Genomic DNA, 21,347 nt, shown 5'->3' with positions numbered 1-21,347 from the left:
GAGTTTCTTTCTGCCCGATCCTCTGCCTGCAAGACCAATCCTGTTTGCTGGGGGATGGAGGCTGCTGGGGCTCCCTTTCCAGCTTGCCCCCATAGCCCCTGCTTGTCCCCCAGGCTCCCGTGGGCTCTGCCACCTGGAGCAACTCACCAGGGGCAAGGTGTGTGAGTCTGTGGCATGGTGGTGCTAATGTGGGGAGGAGGGGGAGATGGAACAGACAGGAGAAAGCAGCAGATGGAGGAGGATGTTCATTGTGGAAGCTGAGAGCGGGTGGTGGGGACGTCAACCATTTGGGTTGGTGCTCTGTGTGCTGGAGGCCCCATTCCTCCCATCTGGGGGCTTGCCGGTGCTGCGGCAGGAGGACCCGTTCAGAGATGGGGGCGTGGCTGTTGGGTTTCAGGAGGGAATGGGATCAAACACTTCTGCACAGATGAAAGAAGATGGCTCTTTTGCAGAGGGGTCACCAGTTGAGCACCAGGTCCCTGGGAAGAGGCTGAGGGCTCTGAACCCACCCTAGGCTGGCTGGGGAACAGGTGGACCACCACAGGGCAGGTGTTGGCTGTGACAACTACATCCAGCTTGTTCCATGCCATTCCAGCTTGCCACTGTGTTTCTCAGTTTTGGGGGAAGTGAGAAAAGGCAGAAGCATTGATATCTAAATCTAGTTTTAGTTGTAGACCCTCAGAGCCTGGGACCAAGAAGGACCAGTAAGTCCAGAAGGATGTTTACACCCTGTCATCTAGTCTCCTCAAAGCACATCTCCAGTGCGATAAGCTCACCACATCGAGCCCTTTCCAGCTCCCACCATGTGGCATTTCTTTCATGCTCAAGACTCGGTCTTGTGGCTCTTCCCCATCTTCTTCCATGTTGTGACATTTTGTGAGATGCATTATTCCATGGCGGCTCTCCTTGAGACCACAGGCAGAGTGAACCCCTCTGTTTCTTACTGTGTGTCGTGCAGCTTTTTCATCTGAGGGTCCCCTCATCCCAACTTGTGTCATGGCTGGTAGTGGTGGCGGCTCCTTCCTCTGTCCCAGGTCCTCAGCTCTGCTTTCAAACTGTCTTGTGGCTGGTTCTTTGAGATCTCCAGCTTCACTCGTCTCACTTTTGCTTTTTTGATAAGTCATGGTGCTGGTGGTTAAATTACCATAGAATCAGAGAATGGTTCGGGTTGGAAGGGACCTTCAAAGATCATCATCCAGTCCAACACCCCTGCCATGGGTAGGAACACCTTCCAGTAGACCAGGTGGCTCAAAGCCCCATCCAGCCTGGCCTTGAACACCTCCAGGGATGGGGCATTCACAGCTTCTCTGGGCAACCTGTTCCAGTGCCTCACCACTCTCATTGTAAAACGTTTCTTTCTTATGTCCAACCTAACCCTGCCCTCTTGCAGTTTAAAACTATTGCCTCTTGTCCTGTCATGACAGGCCCTGGTAAAAAGTCTCTCTCCATCTTTCTTAAAGCCCCCTTTGTATGTGGTAAGGTCTTGTGCCTGTGTGCGAGACATCCAGTGAAAATCTTAAGTGTTTTGTAGCAGTCCAGTTGCTTTCTGCAGCCAAACTGGTATCTAATCAGAGACAGAAGCTGGGCCTGGTTGGTACAACCCCTCCCCACTGTGCCACTGCATCCCTGTGGTGGGACTTCTTGTCCCAACAGTTTGTTGGGAACTGTTTTCCTAATCACTCTTCCCATCAGCTTGGCCAGGACTGCTGTTCTTCCATTCTTACACAGGGAAAGAAGACACCCTTTGTCTCGGGTTGATTTTTGAAGAAGAGTCAAGAACCAAGAGAACTGTTAGGCATCTCCTCCGAAGGAGAGCTTGGTGTGGGGTAGGTGCATCGCCTGTGCTCCTCTGGCCTCGGACACATTTCCCATCCGAGAGCACGGCGTGTGTTTGGTGCAGGTCTCCCTCCTGGCTGTGGTCCTGCTTGAAGGTAGAACTTCTCACCTATGACCTCACAGTTGATTGCCATCCAAGCCCTGGCAGCCAGGACAGGGCTGTTCTCACTCGCCTTGGGGTGCCGCAGTGCCAGGGCTCGCTGAGCACCAGGATGTGGTGCAAACCCTCCCTGCGTCTCCGCTCTCCCAGAGGACAAGGAGCTGGTTGCTCCCTGGGCTCCATCAGGTACAAAAGGGAGGAGCATCATCTCCTTTCTTTATCCTGAGATGCTCCAGCTGGCCCATTGCATCGGGCGCTGCACCAGCATGGTTTTCTTAACTACCCTTGCCCTTGAGCGTGCGGATGGCTTGGGACATCTGGGTCTAGTGCTACGACTACGTGTCGTGGAGAAGCCAAAGGGGAGAAGGGTGGTGAGTGTTGCAGGAGACCTGAGGACTGGTGGAACCAGCGTCTGTGGTGTTCCCCAGGGTGAACCAAAATGACGGAGCACCTGCCGAGCATCTCAGGTCCTGGAGGTGTCGGCAGCAAGTGTCCCTGTCCTCTGGTACCTGCTGGCCTTGCAGTTGCAGCCTTCCCTCTGCCCAGGTCTCCAGCACCGTCGTCTTGCTCAACATCTTCCAGCCTGGCATGCAGAGCCCGGCAGGTCATGCTGAGCTCACCTGTGCTGCCTTGAGCTGTCCTGGGCTCTTTGGTTTCCATCCATACCACCTCCAGCAGGATTTGGCTTGGCACCGGGGTCACCTGTGACCTCCCAGTTGTGCCAGCAAGCGGGAGGCTCCCAGGGTGCATGGCAGAGAGCTTGGGTGAGTGCTTGTGTCCGAGCTAGAGCGTGCCAGGGTTTGCTCTGTATTATTCTGGATTGAAAAGGAAAAAAAATGATTGCTCTTTCCCAGTTCCTGCATTTCCTGAGAGCAGCCTAGCTCCTAGCTTATCTTCAGACAGCCTCAGGGGTATTCCCTTGGAGTTTGGGAGTTTAATCAGGCATTGCTGGGGCATGTGAACTCTGTGTCGAGTCGCCTTTCCCATGGAGTGGAGCGCCTCTTGCAGATATTTGGGTTGGCGTGCCTGGGCTGGGGGCTGGGCTGACTGGGAACGCGCTGCTCCTTTTCCTGGGGATGCGACTGGGAATGGCCAGGGGGTGACGACCTGCCTGGCCAGGGGCGGTTTGCGGGCAGGATGCTAGCAGCAGCTGTGGGCAGGGTGGCTTCCCGAGGGCACCCCCCGCCGCGGGGCTGGCTGTACTTGGATGTGCTGGTTTGGCAGCGGTGGGATGGAGCTTTTGTCCCCTCCAGCCCTGCCTCTGCCACCTGCCTCTTTTTTCCCCAACCCGTGGATTTTCCTTGTAGCATCCCGGGTGGGGTCCGCTGGTCCCCACCGGCTGTCCTGACCCAGTGCCCTCCTCCTGGCTCTGGCCCTGACCTTACTTCGCTGCTTGTTTTATTTCGGGTGATTTTGAATTCGGCAGAGAATCAGGACCTGGGTGGAAATGCCCGATGCCGGGCTCTGCTTCGCTAGTGAAATTGAGGGCTTTTGTTGCTGGCTCTTTAGCAGGCAGTATTTCTTTTTTTGGGGGCTGGATATATTCCTGGCAAGTAAAATGACGGATGCTCTGTTTCGTTTCCAGTGGCAGCGTTTCAGATTCCTTGCTCCAGGGCAGGAGCCGAGCAAACTCCGATTCCGGAGCAGCTCTGGTACCTTGGCAGCTTAAAGGCCACGGGGTTTGCTTGAATGACAAGTGGCGCCGAGTGTGGGGAAAGCTCGGGAGAGGCGGTTTCGTGCGGTGTGCCCTCGATCTCTTGCAGGAGCGAAAGCCTGCTGAGCAGGGAGGCAGCTTTTTATTGTCTTTGCGCTTCACAGGCAGGCCGGGCGGTGGTAGAAAGGCGACACGCAGAATGATGGCAAGTCCTGCCTTGCCAGTGAGTGGGGAAGCTCCCCGAGTCGCTGCTGGGTAGATGGGGAGAACTGCAAAGTCTTGGGGCATGGTGTCTTCTCCCTAAGAGCTCTTGGGTGCCTCTTACCCCAGCTCTGCCCGCACCTCCCGTTGTACCCAGCTTGGAGGGACGGGTGCAGATCCCGATGGCTGGCTGAACTGCATCCTGCAGCGTTGGCAAGCCTGAGCCATTGGGCGGAATGGGACCTGCTGGCAGGGCTTGCCTGCTGCCTGGGATGCTGCAGTGCTGGGGATGAAGTGTGAGGGATGGGAGTCCTCAGCCCAGGGCGGGTCAGGGCAGGTCAGAGACCTGCCTTCATGAGCCTCCCCAGCCTTTTTTGGCCCATCTGGATGGACCTGAGGCACATGCAGATCTGCAGGCAGGGCTTGGGGTGGTGCTGGCATTGGGCAGGGTTTGCCCATCCCTGCCAGAGCTCCCCTGCACTTTCTTTTGCCGCTGGAGATGACCCTGACTGCTGCCTGCACAGGAGGGTGCTGGCAGCTGGGAAGCAAGACCTGCCCCCCAAAAACTCTCAGGCCTCTCTGGTCCACTGGGCTTACTGGGAGCAATTCCCCCCGGGTACCAGGGGAGAGTGTGATGCCTGGGCTGGCCAGCCCCATTGCTGTGGTGAGTTTTGTCTATGCTCAGCAAGGCTGTGGGGCTGGAAGGAGACCGACCCAGACTCCACAAGGGCTGTGGGGTACCCCACTGCCCCCTCCCAAAGCTGAGCTGGTCTTCCTCCCCACCAAACCCTGGCCAAGCAGCTCTCCTCCCCTTTCTCTTCTTCCTCCTATTTCCCTCCTGCCAGCGAGGCCAAGTAAAACGTGGTGCTGACCAAAAATAACAACCGCCAGCAGATCCAGACAATGGATAAACCCCTGGCGAGGGCGAGGGCGACCCGAATCCTCCCAGAGGAAGACGGGATTATTCGCCGTCCTCTTAGACATCTGTCAATAGCTGCCGTTTGCGGACCCCAGTGGCTTTCTGAAGGTGCCGCCGCCTTCCTGGTGGTAAAAGCGGTTCCTCCAAAGCGGTTGCCTTCGTGAGCAGGCTCTTGCGGAGGACTTGGGGGGCTTGCATGCCTTAATCCCACTGGCGCAGAAGCAGTGGGGACCGAGCCCTCCGGGGTGTTTTTGGTGTGAGCGACGGAGATGCTTTTCAGATGCCAATGTCTTCTTCAGCCCTCAGAGGGGTGGCTGGCCAGGCTGGGTGCTTGCTGCACCCTTGCTTGCACGGCTCCTGCTTTGCTTCCCTGTGCTCGCTTGGTCCATGGGGCGCAGGCACCACGATGTTAGCCTTGCCCTGCCACCTTTGTGGTAGGGGTCTCTTCACTAAGGACCATGAGGTCCCCACCACCAGGTAATGACCAAACTCAAATGCACAGAGCTGGCCCTGGTGCTCGAGTGTGTGCTCCCACTGCTGGCGCGCTTCTTGCTCACCGGTGGTGACGGTGACGCAGGTGCTGGCACGGGTACACCGGCCCTTCCGACCACCGGCTCTCCTGGGATCTGGAGCAGCCCCTTGGTTTCTGCTCTGCTACTGTGGAGCTGCCTGTAGGATGCAGAGGGATGGGGCTTTGAAAGAGCCGGGAGCACAAGGGGACATCTCTGGGCTGGGACTGCTCTTGGAGGTGGCACTGATGGATTTGGGGCTCTTTGCCATCAAATATTCCCATGTGGCTGTGCCTACAACTTTTTTCTTATTTTTAATTAACTTCTCGGAGCTCTGTGCCTGCTGATCAGTCTCTTCATGACCTGGTTATTGGTTAGACCCCAAGTAATTTATGCTGTAATCGCCCCATCTGTTAGCAGGAGTGATTCACACGTCTTAGCTTGTCCTCGGCTGGCTGTGTGTGGGTCTCCCCAGGGCGAAGCCTTGCCTGGGCCCCCCGCAACCTTTTGGGGTGGCTCTTGGGGCTCTTGCTGGGGTGCCTGTCAATGCTGGTATCTGCCGTCGGGCAGTGCCTGCCCCCTGTCCACCTGGCCCCTATGCCCTTGGGTCATTCAACCTGGTCTCCTGAACGTTGCAGCCCTGAAATCACCTTGGAGACCTCCCTTGGTGGAGGGGACATCGAGGACTCGCTGGCCCAAATTGCTGGGATCCCTCCAGGAGTGTCAGGGGGGGCTTTGCAGGAGAGCAGGGAGGTTCTGCTGGGCTGGGAGTGATGCCGCATCTCCAGGGGGGCAGCGTTAGGCAAGGCGATGCCAAGCCGGGGGGAGTGGGCGAGCGGCAGAGAGCCGTGCCACGGCGCGTGAATGTCAGATGCTGCTTGGCTGCGAGCTGGGCTCGTGCGAGCGCAGATCTGTTCAATCCCATTTGGAGGGGGGGGGGGGGAAGAGCGGGGGGGGGCCCTTCCCGAGGCTCAATCTGGTAGGTTTTAGTTACAGTCGTTTTAGGATTTGGGCAGTGAATTGGCGCAGCTTTGGCACAGAACAGGGGGGGATGGATGAGCACCAGGGAGGTGAGGCTGCCAAGCCTCCGTCGTCCTCCCCAAATGAGGGAAGGGGGGGCCGCGCAGGTGGGTGCAGCCCCCCAGGGCTGAGCAGCGCGGCCGTCACCCGGCTCTCTGGGCAGCAGCTGGGCGAGGGGAGGAGGGGAGGAGGTGCCTGCCGTTGTCCGCAGGGCACCCGCAGCCCTGCAATGCTCGGGTGGACGTTTCAAATCGCGTTATCTCCATAACCGCCCGGCTCCGGCCGCTCCGAGTGGCAGCGGAGATAAGTGGATTTCCAGGGAGCGCCTGGTCGTCTGACATTTAAGACTCCTTAATCCGTAACCACCACCCCGCAGAGGCAGGACGCAGCCACGTTTCCCAGCCAGGCAGCGTGGGGCGGCCCCGGGTGCAGGTCGGTCCCCGTGGCGGTGGATCCGGCTGTGCGGGCACCGCAGCTCACCGGGGCAGCAGAGTGTGCATGGGGCCGGCTGCGGGGTGAAGTTCAAGGATGTGCATGGAGGTGGTGGTGTCCCTGGGGACATCCTTGTCCTCCTCTCCACGGTGGTGATCTCCTTGGAAGCCCAGGGCACGTTGGTGATAGGCTCTGCCTTGCTTGGGTGCATTTGCCCAAGTTGGCTGTCCCTGCGTGGCTGTGCTGTACCGGCACAGTGTGCCAGCAGGTTGGGAAGCCCGCAGCAGCCATGTGGTTGGTTACCCATGGTGGTGGTGGGGAAAAAAATACGCCTTTGCTGGAGCCCTGGCGTAGGGAGCCCACCTGGGGAGGTGGCATCACCTCTTGCGTGCTCAGCTGGGCATCTGCAGGATGGCGGCATGGCCTCAGTGCACCATCCCTGGAGGATGTGCCTGGCAGGGAACATCTCTGGCCCTTGCTGGCCGCGCTGTGTGTGCTTCCAGAGCTGCTCCTGGGAGGCACCACCACAGCAGAGTGGCTGCCTGCGAGGAGGAGACGGGTGAAAGCCACTCTGTGTGCCATGATGATTCACCATCTGCTTCCAGGGCTAACTCCAGATGCTGGATTTAATCTTCCATAGCCTTTTTAATTCAGGAGTTGGCTTCTTAACGTCCCTCAGTGCCACCTCGGCAGCAGAGATGAGCAGAGCGGCTGCCACAACTGGCCCTTCGAAGGATGTTCTGGAGCACGGGAGATGAACTATCTCCATGTGAGTTGCCCATCTGGCGACCTGTCATACCTCTGGCTTGTTAACCTGGAAACGCCCAGGGTGAGGCTTAGCATTTACGACACAGCCCAAACCTCCCCCAGGCCTAGGCGTCCTCTCTTGATGTCTGGAGAATATGTAGTGGGTGATGGTAGCTTCCATGGTGCATGCAGGAGTCGATCTTCTGGCTGGACCAGTTCTTGAGGGGGATGAATGCAAAGAGCAGAGCTTGGGGGCTGTTGGGTTGACAGAGGTGATGGCTTGCAAACAACATAGGTGAAGGACATCCTTGTCTTTGCCTCAGGGTGTCCGTGCCTGGTTATCAGGCATCATGGTGTCCTGCAGGGATATTCAGCCTTGGGAGATTGCGGCTTGATTTCTCTCTTGGTTCACCTTGTTTCCCCACATGGCTTTGGCAGAAGCAGCAGCCCAGAGGTGATGGTGCCATGGGTCTCTGCCCTGCCAGCAGTCCCCATGGCCAGCTCTCGCCTGGCTGAGTCCCTGGCAGCTTAAGACTTGATGGTGCCTCCTTGTGTGGTCAGAGGGATCCAGTAGCCCTTTGGTCTGGTGCTTGCTGCCTGATTTCTGGTCCATGAGCCTGTGATGAGACATCACTGCCAGCTTTCAGTTGACATGTGTCACCTGGTGGAGGGAGCAGCAGGTTTGACTGTGCTGTGGAAATCCAGTACCTGGGAGCTGAGTTGGGTGTTGTGGTGCTGGGGTTGGAGCTGCCTTGAACCTTGTTCTGGTGGTACTTGTTCTCCTGAGCCTTTGACCTGGGTTGCAGCTGGACCCTCTGACCCATGATGGTGCTACAGGATGGTGGTCCTGTTCTACCTGCTGACTTTTCTCATCTGAGGGTATGAGGCACCAAGATGCCTCAAGGGTATCTTGGCACTCCCCATGCATCGCTCCCACCACCCATGGCCCCGCAATCCTGGCCATCCTGAGGTCCTGTCCATGGCTGTTGGCCAGGCTGGTTGAGAAGCACGGGGCCCACCTCTGGCTCCTCTCTGGAGCTGCGAGGGGTACCTCAAGCTGGGAAGTTACCTCCAGCTGCAGCATCCCTTGACCTGCACCCTTCCTGGGATGCCTTGGAGAGGGGCAAGTGCTGGTGGTGGGTGCCCCCCTTAGGCATCCTGGTGGTGGGGCTGAGTCTGTCCGTCCGTCTGTCCATTTGTCCATCCATCACCAGGGCTTTACTGGGGAGGTGGGGGCCGTGCTGGGCGGGCAGCTGCATGGCAAGGGGGAGGAAGCGGGGACAAAAACCTGGCGGAAGGGACAATTACTGCCTTTCTAGAGGCTGAAAAGCTGCCGGGGTCCCTTCCGTCCTCGTCCTCCGTCTGCTCCAGGCGGACAAAGCCGCCGCCCCTGGTGCCCACCCAGCGCCCAGGGATTAGAAAAAAGCCGAATTTTTATTTTCTCCCTTTGTCTCCGGAGCCCAGGAGCAGCTTGGCTTTGGCTTTGCTGCTTTCTTCTCCCTTTACGGCCCTGTCTGTGCACGGCTGACCAACCGGCAGCTTTTCCGGGAGGAGGTTGATTTATTTAAAATTAAAGGAAAGCAGAAGTTCTTTCTTGAAGATGAGACTTTTTACATCGGCAGGAGCTGATGGCTTTCCAGCGATGCAGTGAAATAACACAGGGGAGCGGGCTGGAAATCGCAGCTTGTCATTTTTTTTACGAGAAGCAAAGCTCCTCTCCTGCTCCCCTCTGACAGTAAATGGTGCCCGCAATCAGGGACACTCTTAGCCCATCAGCTGGCGAGGGTTTCTCTGGGTGCTGGACCACCAGAGATCCTTTTACAACCTTTATTTTTTTGGGGAGTTGTTAGGACTGTTGCAGTGTGATCCCTGAGGTTGGCCGGGAGGGAGGTGCTCTGCAGGGACCCCCGGGGCAGAGCGAAGAGGGGATGTGGGGTGGTGCTGGGCTGAGCTCCGGGGGGAAGCCCTGGGGAGAGGAGAACTCATTTTCTCCTCCCCTGGACCATGGTCAAGTGCTGCTGCCTCACCCCAGCCAAGCGTCCCAGGCTGGTGGGGGTTTTTGGGGTGAGCCATGGAAATGGGTCTTGGTGGGAGCAGGAAGGGCAAAGCAGGTGACATCCAAGTGATAGCCTCACCTGGGTGCTGTAGCTCACTGGTCGCTTGAGTCCCTGGGGCACCCGGCTTTCAGACCCTGTGGGCTCAGCCTGTACCTGGCAGGGAGATTGGGGGCGGGGGGGAGCCCACAGGGTCCTGCAAAGGGCTGGGAAGCCCCTGGGTGTGGGTTGGGGCCTCCCGACCTTGGTAGTGTCCCCTTGAACCCTGGCATCCCTCCAGGCTGCTAAGCTGCCCGGTGCAAAAACCCGGGCGAGGGAGCCCATCACGTGCCCCTTAATGCCGTGGCTGGGACTAAGCACCTTCTGACAGGGACCCAGATGACGCTGCCCGGTGCTTTCCCCAGGGGATGGGGGCCAGAAAAGGGGCAGAAATGGGACGGGGGCGGGGGGGCCTTGTGGTCTTTACTTGGGTCAATCATAAAGAAGGGATTAAGATCATTAATTCCTCCCCCCGCTGCAATTAGCAACCCGGCGGGCAGAGGCTGGTGAGGAGCAGCTGAGATGTCTGCTGCGCTGGGTGGTCCCGCAGTGTCGGGGTTGGGGGGACGGACACTCCCTTCGTGCAGATTAGCCAGGCACCCCACAGCGAGGAGGTTCTGGGGTCCCTGGAGGGGAGACGGTGTGGGGACAGACCAGTCCCAGCTGTCATGGCAGCGGTGCCCGGTGCCCGCCACTGCGCAGGAGCACAGGCCCCAGGGGGCTGGAGGGCAGCGCTGAGCGGTTGCAGATGGCAGGAGCTGGCGGAGGCAGTGGCGGCTGGGACAATGGCGGGATTGTGTGGTGGCGTCGCTCGGCACGGCTCGGCACAACTCAGTGTGGCTCGGCGCAGCACCCCACGCCAGCAGCTGGGCACCGCTGGGGCTGGGAGGGGGCGCGGTGGCGTACCCCTTGTCCACACGGGTGACAGGGGAGCTGCGTTGGGTGGGCCGGGCTGGCGTCATTCTGCATTGCCACCCACCGCAGCAGTGGGTGTTTGGGGGGGGCCGTGCTCCAGGCTTTGCAGCCATCAGCCCCCGTCAGAGGAGGCTGTGACTGGTGGGGGCTCGGTGCTGCTGGCACCCAGTTGATGGGGCAGGGTGGGACCAGCGGGCAGCTGCCTGCTCGAGCCAGCTGGGGAAGGCTGGCCAGTACGGCTGGCTGCGGAGGAAGATGTGAACTGATGAAGATGGCAACCACGGCATGCCTCCAGCCGGTGTCCTCTCCGCTTTGGCACGCGGACCCCGCTGTCCTGTGCCGTGGCACTGTGGGGGGGACCCCTTGATGTGGTGGTGAGCTGCACGTGGGCCCAACGTGGGTTCTTTGCTGGAGTGATGCAAGGCGTGCTCCAGGTTGTGACTGGAGACCCCCTGGTTAATGCCGCAGCAGCATCGCAGCTTGGCGGTTACGACGCCACAAGGCGAGCGGGCAGGCTGGTAAATCCCGGGCTGATCCGGCCCGGTGCTTGGCTCCCGGCTCGGTGGCCGAGCGGGGCTGCCACGCTGTGGGGCGGAAGAGGTGCAGGGCCGCAGGAAAGGCAGCCGCGGGCGGGCGCAAGATAACACCGCCGGGCGGCTTTATCTCACATCCTCCCGTCCGGTGCTTTTCCTGCTGTGCTCCCCACTCCGGCCCCAGCACCCGTTGCTTTTGGTGTTAAGGTGTGACCCCTCCCAATGCCTCCAGGGATGGGTCCCCCACCTCCCTCGCAGCTGGGGACTGGTGCCCCAGCTGCCTGGCAGCAGCTCACCTACCCTCCCAGCATCCCGGCGCCCATTTCGGGTGCACCCCGGCCTCGCCATTGCACAGCAGCCCCTTGCCCGACATGGTGCGGGATGCTCGGGGAAGGGCAGTCTGTCCTGCCGCTGCAGCCCTCCCTCCCCACGTGGCCTGGCAAGCTCCAGGCTGGAACCCAAGCCCTGCATCGATCCGTGCTGCATCTTAAATCCCGCAGCAGCTGAAGCAAGCGGTTTTTAGCGTGTGGGCGGGGGGGGGTTCTCCGCAGGCGAGCCGGCTCTGGCACCAGGGTGAGACGGGCTGTCTTCCTCTGCCAGTACCATGGTGCTTGGGGCGGGGACCTTGCCCCCATCAACGTTTTAATGGCGACGCTCGCGGCTCGGCTGCCAAGCTGTGCCCGTGAGGAAGGGTCTTGGGCTGTAGCGGGGCTCCTGGGGTTGCATCGCGGCCAGGCTGTGACAAAGGGGACATGAAGGGTGATGGATGAGCAGGAGCGAAGGTGCGGCGGGGTGCAGGGATGCCCCTCGCTCTGCTGCATCACCCTGGGCAGGAGCAAGGGCCCCAGCAGAGCTCTCCGCACGTGGCTGCGTCCCTGCCCGGACTCTGGAGAGGAGGCTGCCAGGATAGCCAGGATGGAGGGATGGGGTAGGCGAGGGGCCTCCTCCCAGCGCTGCCCTCCCCCAACTGCTGCCGGGGTGGGGACGTGGGTTCCTGCTCCGCTAAGCCCTGCAGCTTTTCTCCTCTAAAGCCTGATTACTCCGGCGGTGCCTGTGCGTGCGTGCGTGCGTGCGTGCTCGGGAGGGGAGGAGGAGGAATTTCACAACAAGTGTTTGCAGCCACACTGGGCCCAGCTGCCTCAGAGCCGCCCCAGGGACGGCGGCATCACCCTCGCTCCAGGGAACAGCACCAAGTCGGGTCACCGCTGAGCCCCTGCCTGCACCGGAGCAGCCGGGTGCCTGCAGTGGGCATGCGGGCAGGGCATGGCGGGGCATGGCAGGAGGTCAGCAGTGGGGCTCAGAGGTGGATGCTGTGGCTCCTCACGGGGCTTGGAGGTGGATGCTGCAGCTTCCTATGGGGCTTGGAGGTGGACGCTGTGGCTCCCCGTGGGGCTTGGAGGTAGATGCCATGGCTGCCCATGGGGTTTGGAGGTAAACACTGCAGGGGCTCGGAGGTGGACACTGCAGCTCTTGGTGGGGTTTGGAGGTGGACAGCATGGCTCCCTGCGAGGCTTGGAGGTGGATGCTGCAGCTCCCCAGCACTGGTGTGTGATGCTGGCCTGGGGACAAGGGTCTGGGAGGAGGAGGAGGAGGAGGAGGAGTGCAGGGAGAGCAGCCTAGCCTGAGCTGGGAGAGCAGTGGCATCTGGAAGGGCACAGGAGCCGGGGTGCAGCCCTGCACCCTGCTGCCTCCACGGCACCCAGCCGAGGAGACCCGGGGGGCTGCAGGCTGGGGACTGGGTGCCCCTCACACGAGCTCTGGCTGCTGGCTCGGGGGCATCCCGTGGGTGCCCACGGTCCCATGCAGCACGGGGGCTGCACGCCGCTGGAGCGGAGCAAGAGATGAGCCCCGTGACTTCCCTGGGCCTGCAGTCGCTGGGGGAGGAAAGCCGGGCACAGAGAGCCTTTAAGCGTTGGAGTGCCATTGCTACCAGGCCAGGACTTCCCCTGTGACCCCCCATTTCTGTCTGGATGGCGACCCTTTTAAAGAGCAGCGGAACGGATCTCCACCGAGGTCCGTTCCCTGGAGTTTCTTTGTTTGTGGCGCGGAGACTTTCATGGCAGGGGGAGGAAGAGCCGCTTTGAAAAGCCCGTTGGCTCTTGCCAGCGCTAACTCTCTTTTCTTTTCTACTTCCAGAGCCGCATGTTGTGTACCAGAGCCGCAGAGTATGTCTTTGCACTGAGATTGGACTGAAGTCCTCTGCAGCCGACGCTGGAGGAGACACCCCGTTGATGAGCGTTCCCGTCTGAGCTTTCCCCGGTGGCTGGCGGGCTGGTGCTACCAGAAGGGCTTTGGGGGTCTTTCGCTTTGGCGTTGGGGGTGGGTTTTGGGGGTTTTTTTTGTTTTGTTTTTTTTTTTTTAATTTTGGGTTTGGTTTTGTTGTTGCGCTCTGGGCACCATGTCAAATTCGGGCTCCCATCAAGACACTGGGAACAAGCCAGAGACGGAAAAAAATAACCAAGATGACTCTCAACCCCCCGTCAGCTCCGAGAGGAGGAACAAAAGTGGAATAATAAGTGAACCTTTGAACAAAAGTCTTAAGAAGTCCCGTCCACTCTCCCACTATTCCACCTTTGGTAGCAGCAGCTCGGTAAGCGAACATTCAGAGAAAGGCAACCCCTTAGCTAATGGCAACGAAGCGACTGTGGATAAAAGTCATTCTACCTCAAAGCACAAAAATATCTCTAGTATGCTGAGCAAATTAGACCGGGTGTCGGAGATCTCCTCAGAAGGACAGACCGCCCTACAACAGTTTGCTCAGTCGACAGAAATGCTCAAAAGAGTGGTACAGGAGCATCTTCCTCTAGCAAGCGACCACGGGACTGGTATCTCTGACATGGAGGCAGTCTCAGCTGCAGAGACAATGAACGGCCCCTCTGATTTTCCTTACCTGGGGGCTTTTCCCATCAACCCAGGCCTTTTCATTATGACCCCTGCCGGCGTGTTTCTGGCAGAGAGCGCGCTCCATATGGCTGGCTTGGCAGAGTATCCCATGCAGAATGAGTTGGCATCTGCCATCAATTCGGGGAAAAAGAAACGGAAAAGATGCGGCATGTGCCCGCCCTGCCGAAGACGGATAAACTGCGAGCAGTGCAGCAGTTGTAGGAATCGCAAAACTGGCCACCAGATTTGCAAATTCCGAAAATGTGAAGAACTCAAAAAGAAGCCTTCTGCAGCACTGGAGGTAACCGGCCCCTCTCAGGCACCCTAACCCCTCCTCGGGCTGCGCTCCTGGGTTCGGATCTTGCCCTAGATAATAAAACACCTGGTACTTCTTACTTTTTTATTTTTCCCTTTTCCATTAACAGTTCTCACCATGAGATGTGTGCTCTGCCCAGTGCCCCCAGTCCCCGCCCTCCTTTACGTACTGGGGTTGATTGGCTTGGGGAGGAGGGCTGGGGTCTCTCCCTGGGGTCCCCAGGTGTGCTGGGTTTTGCTCTCCCTTTTGCAGGCATGGGCAGGAGTGGGTCTCTGCTTGAGTTTCAGTACCAGCATCTCTTGTCCTGGGTGGGCTGCAGCTCCCTGAGCCAGGGAGCGGCTTCTAACCCGGCAGTCGGGTCAGAGGATGGGGAGACAGGAGGTGGCTATTTGGGGCACAGCTTGGGGGTAATCGGTGATGGTGAAACCCATGGCTGTGGTGCAGCTGGAGCCCAGCCCCTTACCTCACTCTTTGCGCTGAGCAGGAGCAAGGCGATCCTTGGTTTTGGGTGGTAAACAGCTGCAACGTGCGCTCAGCAGCATCTCCTGTGCTGTGGCCGTGCTGGGTCTCCCTGGCCCAGCATCCGTCTGCAGCGGTCAGGATGAGTCCGTAAGGTACCAGCCAGATTTCCCAATGGCAGCTGAGCTGCAGTTCCCACAGGTGTTGCGCCTGCTTCGGCACCCGACTGAGCCGGGAGCACCCCTGCTCCTGCCACACCGGCCAAGTGCTGGGATGCCTGGATCCCCCTGGTGTGAGATTTTCAGGTGGTGCTCAGGGTGTCGCTGCCCACCACGGTCCACCCATGGATGTTGCCCTTGGCCTCAGGAGAGCCACTGCGAGCCGCCGTTGGGTTGGGGTGCTACCTTGCCAAATCCACCGGGGAGGTGCGATATTTGCCTGTGGAGCGCAGGATAAGTCTGGTGACTCGGTTCGTCGTGTGGGTCTGAAATTCAGGTGGGGCTGTGGGCAGCTGCTGGTGGCGTGGTGTGGCGTGGTGTGGCGTGGCGTGGCATGGCGTGGCATGGCATGGGTGAGGGCTGGGTGCTGGCAGTGTTGGCATGCGGTGCACGTGTGGTGCGTGGGCACGGTGCTCTGGCAGAGCCCGCCTCTTGCTGCACACCCGTGGGTGCTCTGGACCAAGACCTGTATGCTGGGTCTCCCATATGTTGTGCTTAAGCCGGGTTTGATTTTTCTGGGAGCTGATCCCACCATCAGCTGTGACAGCGTGCTTCCTGCCGGTGAGTGCATCCCCAGAGGTAGCAAAGGCTAAAAAGTCACCTGGACATCAGCTGGATTGTGCATCCTGGCATGAGAGCATTGCCCATCATCTGGTCATCCCAAAGAGATGACCCACTGTTTTCTTAGCCATGTTCTACATTTTTCAATTAGCATCAGGTCTGAATGAATAGTGAAGGGGAAAAAAAAATCTATTTGGGCGGTGGGGATGAGGAGAGGGGGACTGTGTCTTTCAAAAACCGCTGTATTGCTAAATTATATTCTTGTTCTAATTTGCTGAGTCAGTGATCTGGAAAAAGGGAGAAAGGGAAAAAAAAAAAAGTTCATCTCTTCCAAAGAGTCCTAAAGCGGGTCAATAGACTCGGAGCTCACAGCAGCTGGAGGAGTCACTCCCTTCTCCCGGTGCTGTGCCGGGTCCGAGGATGATAAATAGCATTGGGAGCCCATGAAACGGTCACCTCCCCTTGACTGGTTTCCCCATCCTGTGGCTGGCTGAGAAATTGGAGCCACTGAAATAGGGCTCTTCATGTGATAGAGTTGGGCCCCACTGAAGATGGGTCCCCATCCCTCCTGGGCATGACCAGAGGTGTGTTGAGGCTGAAAAGAGATGTTGTGCTGGTGGGGATGGATGCCTGGGCAGATGTGGGTCACTCCAGGGCATCACCATCCCTTTTTCAGAGATCCTCTCCTCTCTCAGGATATCCACTTGTGCCGTGTGTTGACCTTGGTAGGATTGAATGAGATTGTGGCCATATGTGGCTGGGACAGGGATGCTGGGACCCCAGCTGATGTCCCAAGGTCACCTGGGTCAATGATTGGGTTGTTAAACGTTGTCCTATGTCAACCAGCATTGGTAATGCATTGTGTTGGGCCAACTGTAGGGCAACCACTGGCACCTGCCTTGTGGTGGAGACCCATCTGGAGGTGGCAGTGGCCAGGAAGCAGATCTGCTGCCAGCTTGGCAGCACCATGGACCACTGGTCCTGATGGGGTGCCACCACACCATAGTGCTTGATACCAGGACAGGAGGGGCCATTCAGTGGTCCTTTATGTGGGGCTGAAAAATTCATAGGGCTTTGTGAAGCACTGTCACCCTCTGCAGGGAGCTCTGCCATTGCCTGGGAGAAGAGCAGCCGGCAGTGACTCTGGTCTGCCAGCCCGGTGAGCCCAGAGCAGCGTCCTTGGAGAGCCTGGACAGGGGCCGCAGCTGTGATTAAATGTTGATCTAAAATCAAGCAGTAAAAAAAAATAGAATTAAACCTTTATGGTGGCATAAAAAAAGGGGCTAAATCCCTCTGCTGCCATTAAGCTCTATCTGCACATCTACAGAGCTCAAATAACCGGTCGCTGCTGGTGTCCCAGTGCAATGGTGGCTGGCTGAGGCTCTAAGACCAGCGAGGAAGGTTGGATACTTGGAGCAGGCAGCAGCATGTCCCTGCACCTACCAGGCTCCTCGGGGCTCTGCCAGCCCCAGCAACCCTGGGTAATGCCATGGGGGCTGGTGGTCCGCCCTGGACAGGTCACCCTGGGCTTGTCTCCAGAGCTGTAGGTCACATGAAGGCCATGAGTAGTTGGGATTTGACTCAGTAGAGCTGTCCTCCATCTGGAGAAGCGCCTTGGTGCCCCGGCTAGCGCTGGTGTGAGGGTCACTCCCACCCTCAGGTGAATCTCAGAGAGAAACTTTTCACCAAGGCCTGTTGTGACAGGACAAAGGGCAATGGTTTTAAACTGGAAGAGGGGTAGGGTTAGGTTGGACATAAGGAAGAAATGTTTTATGATGAGGGTGGTGAGACACTGAACAGATCACTCAGAGGAGTTGTGGATGCCCCATCATTGGAAGGGTTCAAGGTCAGGTTGGACAGGGCTTTGAGGAACCCGATCTAGTGAAAGATGTCCCTGTGCATGGCAGGGGGTTTGGACTGAGTGGTCTGTGAGGGTCCCTTCCCACCCAAACAGTTCTGTGATTCTGTGATCGTGGGGACAAGGGGAGATCTATCCTGGGCATCCCCATTAGATCTGGTTGCCTGTCTTCCTTTAATAATGAAGGGGTAGAGGTGTTTAAGGTGACTTGTATCAGACATCTCCTTCCAGACTCATTAGGAGCCCTCCTCTCCCCTCGTTCCTCTCTCCTGGGATGATATATCTGAGTATGTGGCCCTTGCTAGTGAGTCCGCCATGCTCTGCCTCACCAGTTCTGCACCTGGCACCTTGGGCAGGATCAAGCATGGGCAGTGTGCCATGCCACAGCCCTGTGCATCGTTGGCCAGAGGCACTTGTGTCTTCCTCAGATGCCTGATTACTTATTGCAGAGACTTTTGGGGAAGTGGCGATGCCTGCAGCCCTCTGCTTGTTGACTGCCCCAGCTCAGTGTGCCCTGAAGGACCAGACACGGGCTGGGAGCAGGAGAAGGTGGGATCTGTCAGCAGCCTAGCTGGACACCACCATCTCCTGCCCATTCTCGCCCTTTGATGCCCCTCCCCTTGCCCAAGCCCCACATTTGGGTCATGGTGCCTGCGGAAGGCAGCATGTTGGGGTCTCTCCCACAGGGGTGGGAGGGAGATGCTGCCCTGCTTACTCATTGAGGTGGGTGCCTTGATCCAAGAGAAGGACTCAATGAAGGCTCTTGTGTGGGGTTAGGGACCTGAATGTGGCATGGTTTTTGACTCTTGGGACAACACATGAGCTGCCCTAGCCCTGCACATGGGCTCAATGCCGGGAGCTGGTGCTGGGGCTGGCTGTCCCCACCACTGCCCCTGGCAGCCCAGCCTGCTGCCCTGCACCCGTCACCACAGCCTGTGGCTTGTTTCCCGTTGGTGTGCCTTACTTGTTTGGAGAAGGGCCCTCTAAGGCACGTCCTTTTGGTGATCGTGTGGCCCTGTCTGCTGGCTAGCATGGCTTAGACTTGCTTGGGGGCTGTTGGCACTGAGAGACATTGCAGTCCTTGCATACTTCACCCATGGTCTCATGAATGTTGCGCAGGCTTCCCACCCCATCCAGCTGGGAAATGTCCCAGGTTCTTCTTCCAGAGGACTGCAGAGCCATCGGGGCTGTTGCCCCACACCACCTTTCCTGGAGGTGGCTCCAAAGAGGTCTTGTCTGTTGTTGGGCGCTTTGTTGCATGTGGGATTGAGCCTGGTGGGACTCATCCCTCTTCCCCTGTGAGACACCAAGTGGTCCCCAGCTGTGCCCAGGGCTGCTCTGTTGGGGACAAGGTCGTTCATCGTGGCCGGGCAGCAGCGGGTTGATGTCTCCTGTGTCCTGAGCAGCTCCTGGGTCTGGTGGTCCCTGCCTCAGTTTCCCCCCACATGCCCTCCTAAACCCATCTGTTGGCTGGGCTCCTGTCCGCTGTGTGTCCGTCTGTCCGTGGCAGGGCAGGTGGGGGCTGGCAGCAAGGGGGCCGCCGTGCCGGGCCATGCCAGCTCACCACAGCTCGGCCATTGTGCTTTGCTATCGGCCGGAGGGGAAGTCGGGGGCTGCGCCATTGTCCCGGCTGTGGCGCGGGGACGCGGGAACAATGGCTGAGCTGCTTTGCCGGGTGCCCTGCCAGGGAGGTGGGGGCCGGCGGTGGGGGGACCCCCGTCTCCCTCCGGCCGGCACTTGCCGGTGGGCTGGAAACCTTGAGATGTGTGGCTGTGTCTGGGGAATGCCGAGCCTGGGCTGGATCCGTCCCGAGGCCGGTGACCGGGATGCCGGGATGGGGCTGGGGCGGAGGGGGGGCGGGCGGGTGCACAACCCTGGTGCCGCACGGCTGTGCCGGACCCGACCTAATGCCTTGTCCCTTCTTCTTCTGTCCCCCCTCCCTGTCTCTCTTCCTTTCCAGAAGGTGATGCTTCCTACAGGAGCCGCGTTCAGATGGTTCCAGTAGGAACGGGAATCCCAAAGCTCTGTCATCCAAGTGCAATGTCACTGCTTGCTTGTGTTGTCTCAGGCAAGGGATTTTTGGCTGAAATGAATGGATGCACCTGTGTCTCTTTAGAACCAAAAATATTTTCTCGCAAATCTCATTCCTGTTTTTATAATTTTTTTTTTTGCGTTCGTTTTAACATCTTCGAGTCCTAGTCAGACATTTAACTGCTTTTCAAATAAAAATAATTAAAAGAAAAAAACAATGGATCTGTAAAGTACCAAGACTTAATAGACAGAGTATGGACAATCAGTTTCTTTCTGTGTTTTGGTGTTGATGTTGTTTATGTGTGAAAGATGCAGTACTTGTGTAGGGAATGTAAATTTACAGTAACCTTTTAAAATCTAGTTACTAATAAGCACTACTGTAATTTAGCACAGTTGTTTAATTGCACCCTCATTTATACTTTTTATTTGATTCTTTCCCATCATACAATAGAGTGGATAGTTTCTAGAATGCCTCAACTTCATGTTTATAAATGAGAATATGTTTGAAGCGATGTAGTCTCCCTTTTCCTAGCCATTCACCTATGTAAGTTTAACCCGCAAGAGGTTTGGTATAAAAGGTGAAAGAAAACAATTGCTACACAACTGGCGGTCTTCGAAAATGGAAAAAAAGAATATAAAAAAAAAAAAAAGAAAAAAAAAGTCATTGTTAGTTTATTAATATAGAACAAGAAACACTGCATACAGAAAAACCTCCTAATTGCAACGGTTTACTCCTAGAAGTAATTTTTGTAAACTTACTGAAGTTAAAATCAAAATAAAAATAATATTGCAGGACCTGTGCTGAAGCAGTTACGAAAAGTGATATTTCTCTTCTGTTCAAATCCCCGTCTCTCCAGCTCTCTCTACATCATTAAATTGAAATGCTGTTTGTAATGTTTTAGCGATCCAGGCTGTTTTTGTGAATAAAATGAATGCATGTTTTGTGTCATGATTTACAGCTTTGTTATTTCTCTCCCACCCCTCTTTCCAGCCATCTGGCCCCCCCAGTGCCGATGGTGGCCGGTCCCCCCCTGCCTTCGCCTGCCTGTGCGCCCCATCCCCGCCAGGCTGCCAGGGGGACCTCATCGGTGACCATGCCGGAGCGTGGCAGTGGCCGGCCTAGGCGGGATGGTGTGATGAGCTGAGCTGGAGTCGCCCCGGCTGCTAAATCTGCGTGGCTAATCCCGGCAGTGGCTAGGCTAAGCCAGCCCCGGCTCCTCCTGGGGTTATTTCCCAGCTTGACCTGCCTGGAGTTTTACCGGGTAGCGCCACACCATTTGTTTTGGTAAAACACTACCGTTAATGTGCCATGGAGAGCTGCGGTGAGGCTTGTTTTGCTGGGACAAGTCCAAAATGAGCTCCCAAAGGTGAGTGAGCTCAGGAGGCTGAGCGTCTGGTGCAGCCGATGGATGCCTTTCCAGGCTGGCCTCGTGCCGGCACTGGGCCAGCAGGAGCCATCCGGGATGGAGGGGACATTGGATGGGCTCGGCCATGGACAAGCTGGTAGGGTCGCTGCCAGCACTTGGGGTGCTGCGCTCGGCATCCAGTCAGGGAGAATCTCCTGGCCACGCAGGCAGGGTTGTCCCAGCCCGGGAGAAGAGGCAGACCTGCCCAGACCCGGCAGCGCCGGCTCAGCCTCACTGGGAGGAGGTAGCCGGAGCCTTTGTCCCTGGCTCCAGCCAGCATTTGGGCCAGCATCTGTTGACCAGATGTGCGCCCAGAGGAGGCGGGAGTGGGAGGCGATGGCGGTGCATGGGCTCCATCCGTGCCGGGCAGCTACCTGCCCGGACAGAGGAGAAAGTGCTCTGAGGATCCCTGGGGAAAACCGCCCTGAACATCTCCAGCAGCCTTCCACCGGCCACCCCAGCAGCTCCGGGGGGGGGTTTGCAGCCCAGCCCCGGGGCACCCAGGTCACACAGGTGGCTGAGCCGGCCGTGCCTGCGGGGATGACTGGAGCTCACAGTGATGGCAATGGAGCTGGGCCAGCGTGGCGAGGGACAAAGCTCAAGGCCTGCGGGGACAGATGGACCCTGCCTGCGCCCCAGGAGTGCTCTGGTGCGTG

The 21,347-nt window shown here is 58.0% G+C and overlaps 1 protein-coding gene across 5 annotated transcripts in view; it reads left to right on the top strand.

Annotated features, from left to right (window-relative positions):
• Nucleotides 1–20,241, top strand: part of CXXC5 (CXXC finger protein 5) — a 39,620-nt gene extending 19,379 nt beyond the window's left edge. For 2 of the 5 annotated variants that reach the window (XM_049829684.1, XM_049829686.1), the window contains exons 2-3: nucleotides 13,096–14,143; nucleotides 19,215–20,241. In XM_049829684.1, the coding sequence (XP_049685641.1) occupies nucleotides 13,358–14,143; nucleotides 19,215–19,259 (831 nt within the window). In that variant the 5' untranslated portion in view covers nucleotides 13,096–13,357 and the 3' untranslated portion in view covers nucleotides 19,260–20,241. The other 3 variants (XM_049829687.1, XM_049829683.1, XM_049829685.1) reach the window with 3 other exon arrangements.
• Nucleotides 20,242–21,347: the final 1,106 nt, after the last annotated feature.

This window comes from Accipiter gentilis, chromosome 26, assembly GCF_929443795.1.
Source record: "Accipiter gentilis chromosome 26, bAccGen1.1, whole genome shotgun sequence".
Taxonomy (NCBI): Eukaryota; Metazoa; Chordata; class Aves; order Accipitriformes; family Accipitridae; genus Astur; species Astur gentilis.
The sequence above is the reverse complement of the archived record's forward strand: the minus strand, read 5'-3'. Positions and strand labels throughout refer to the sequence as shown.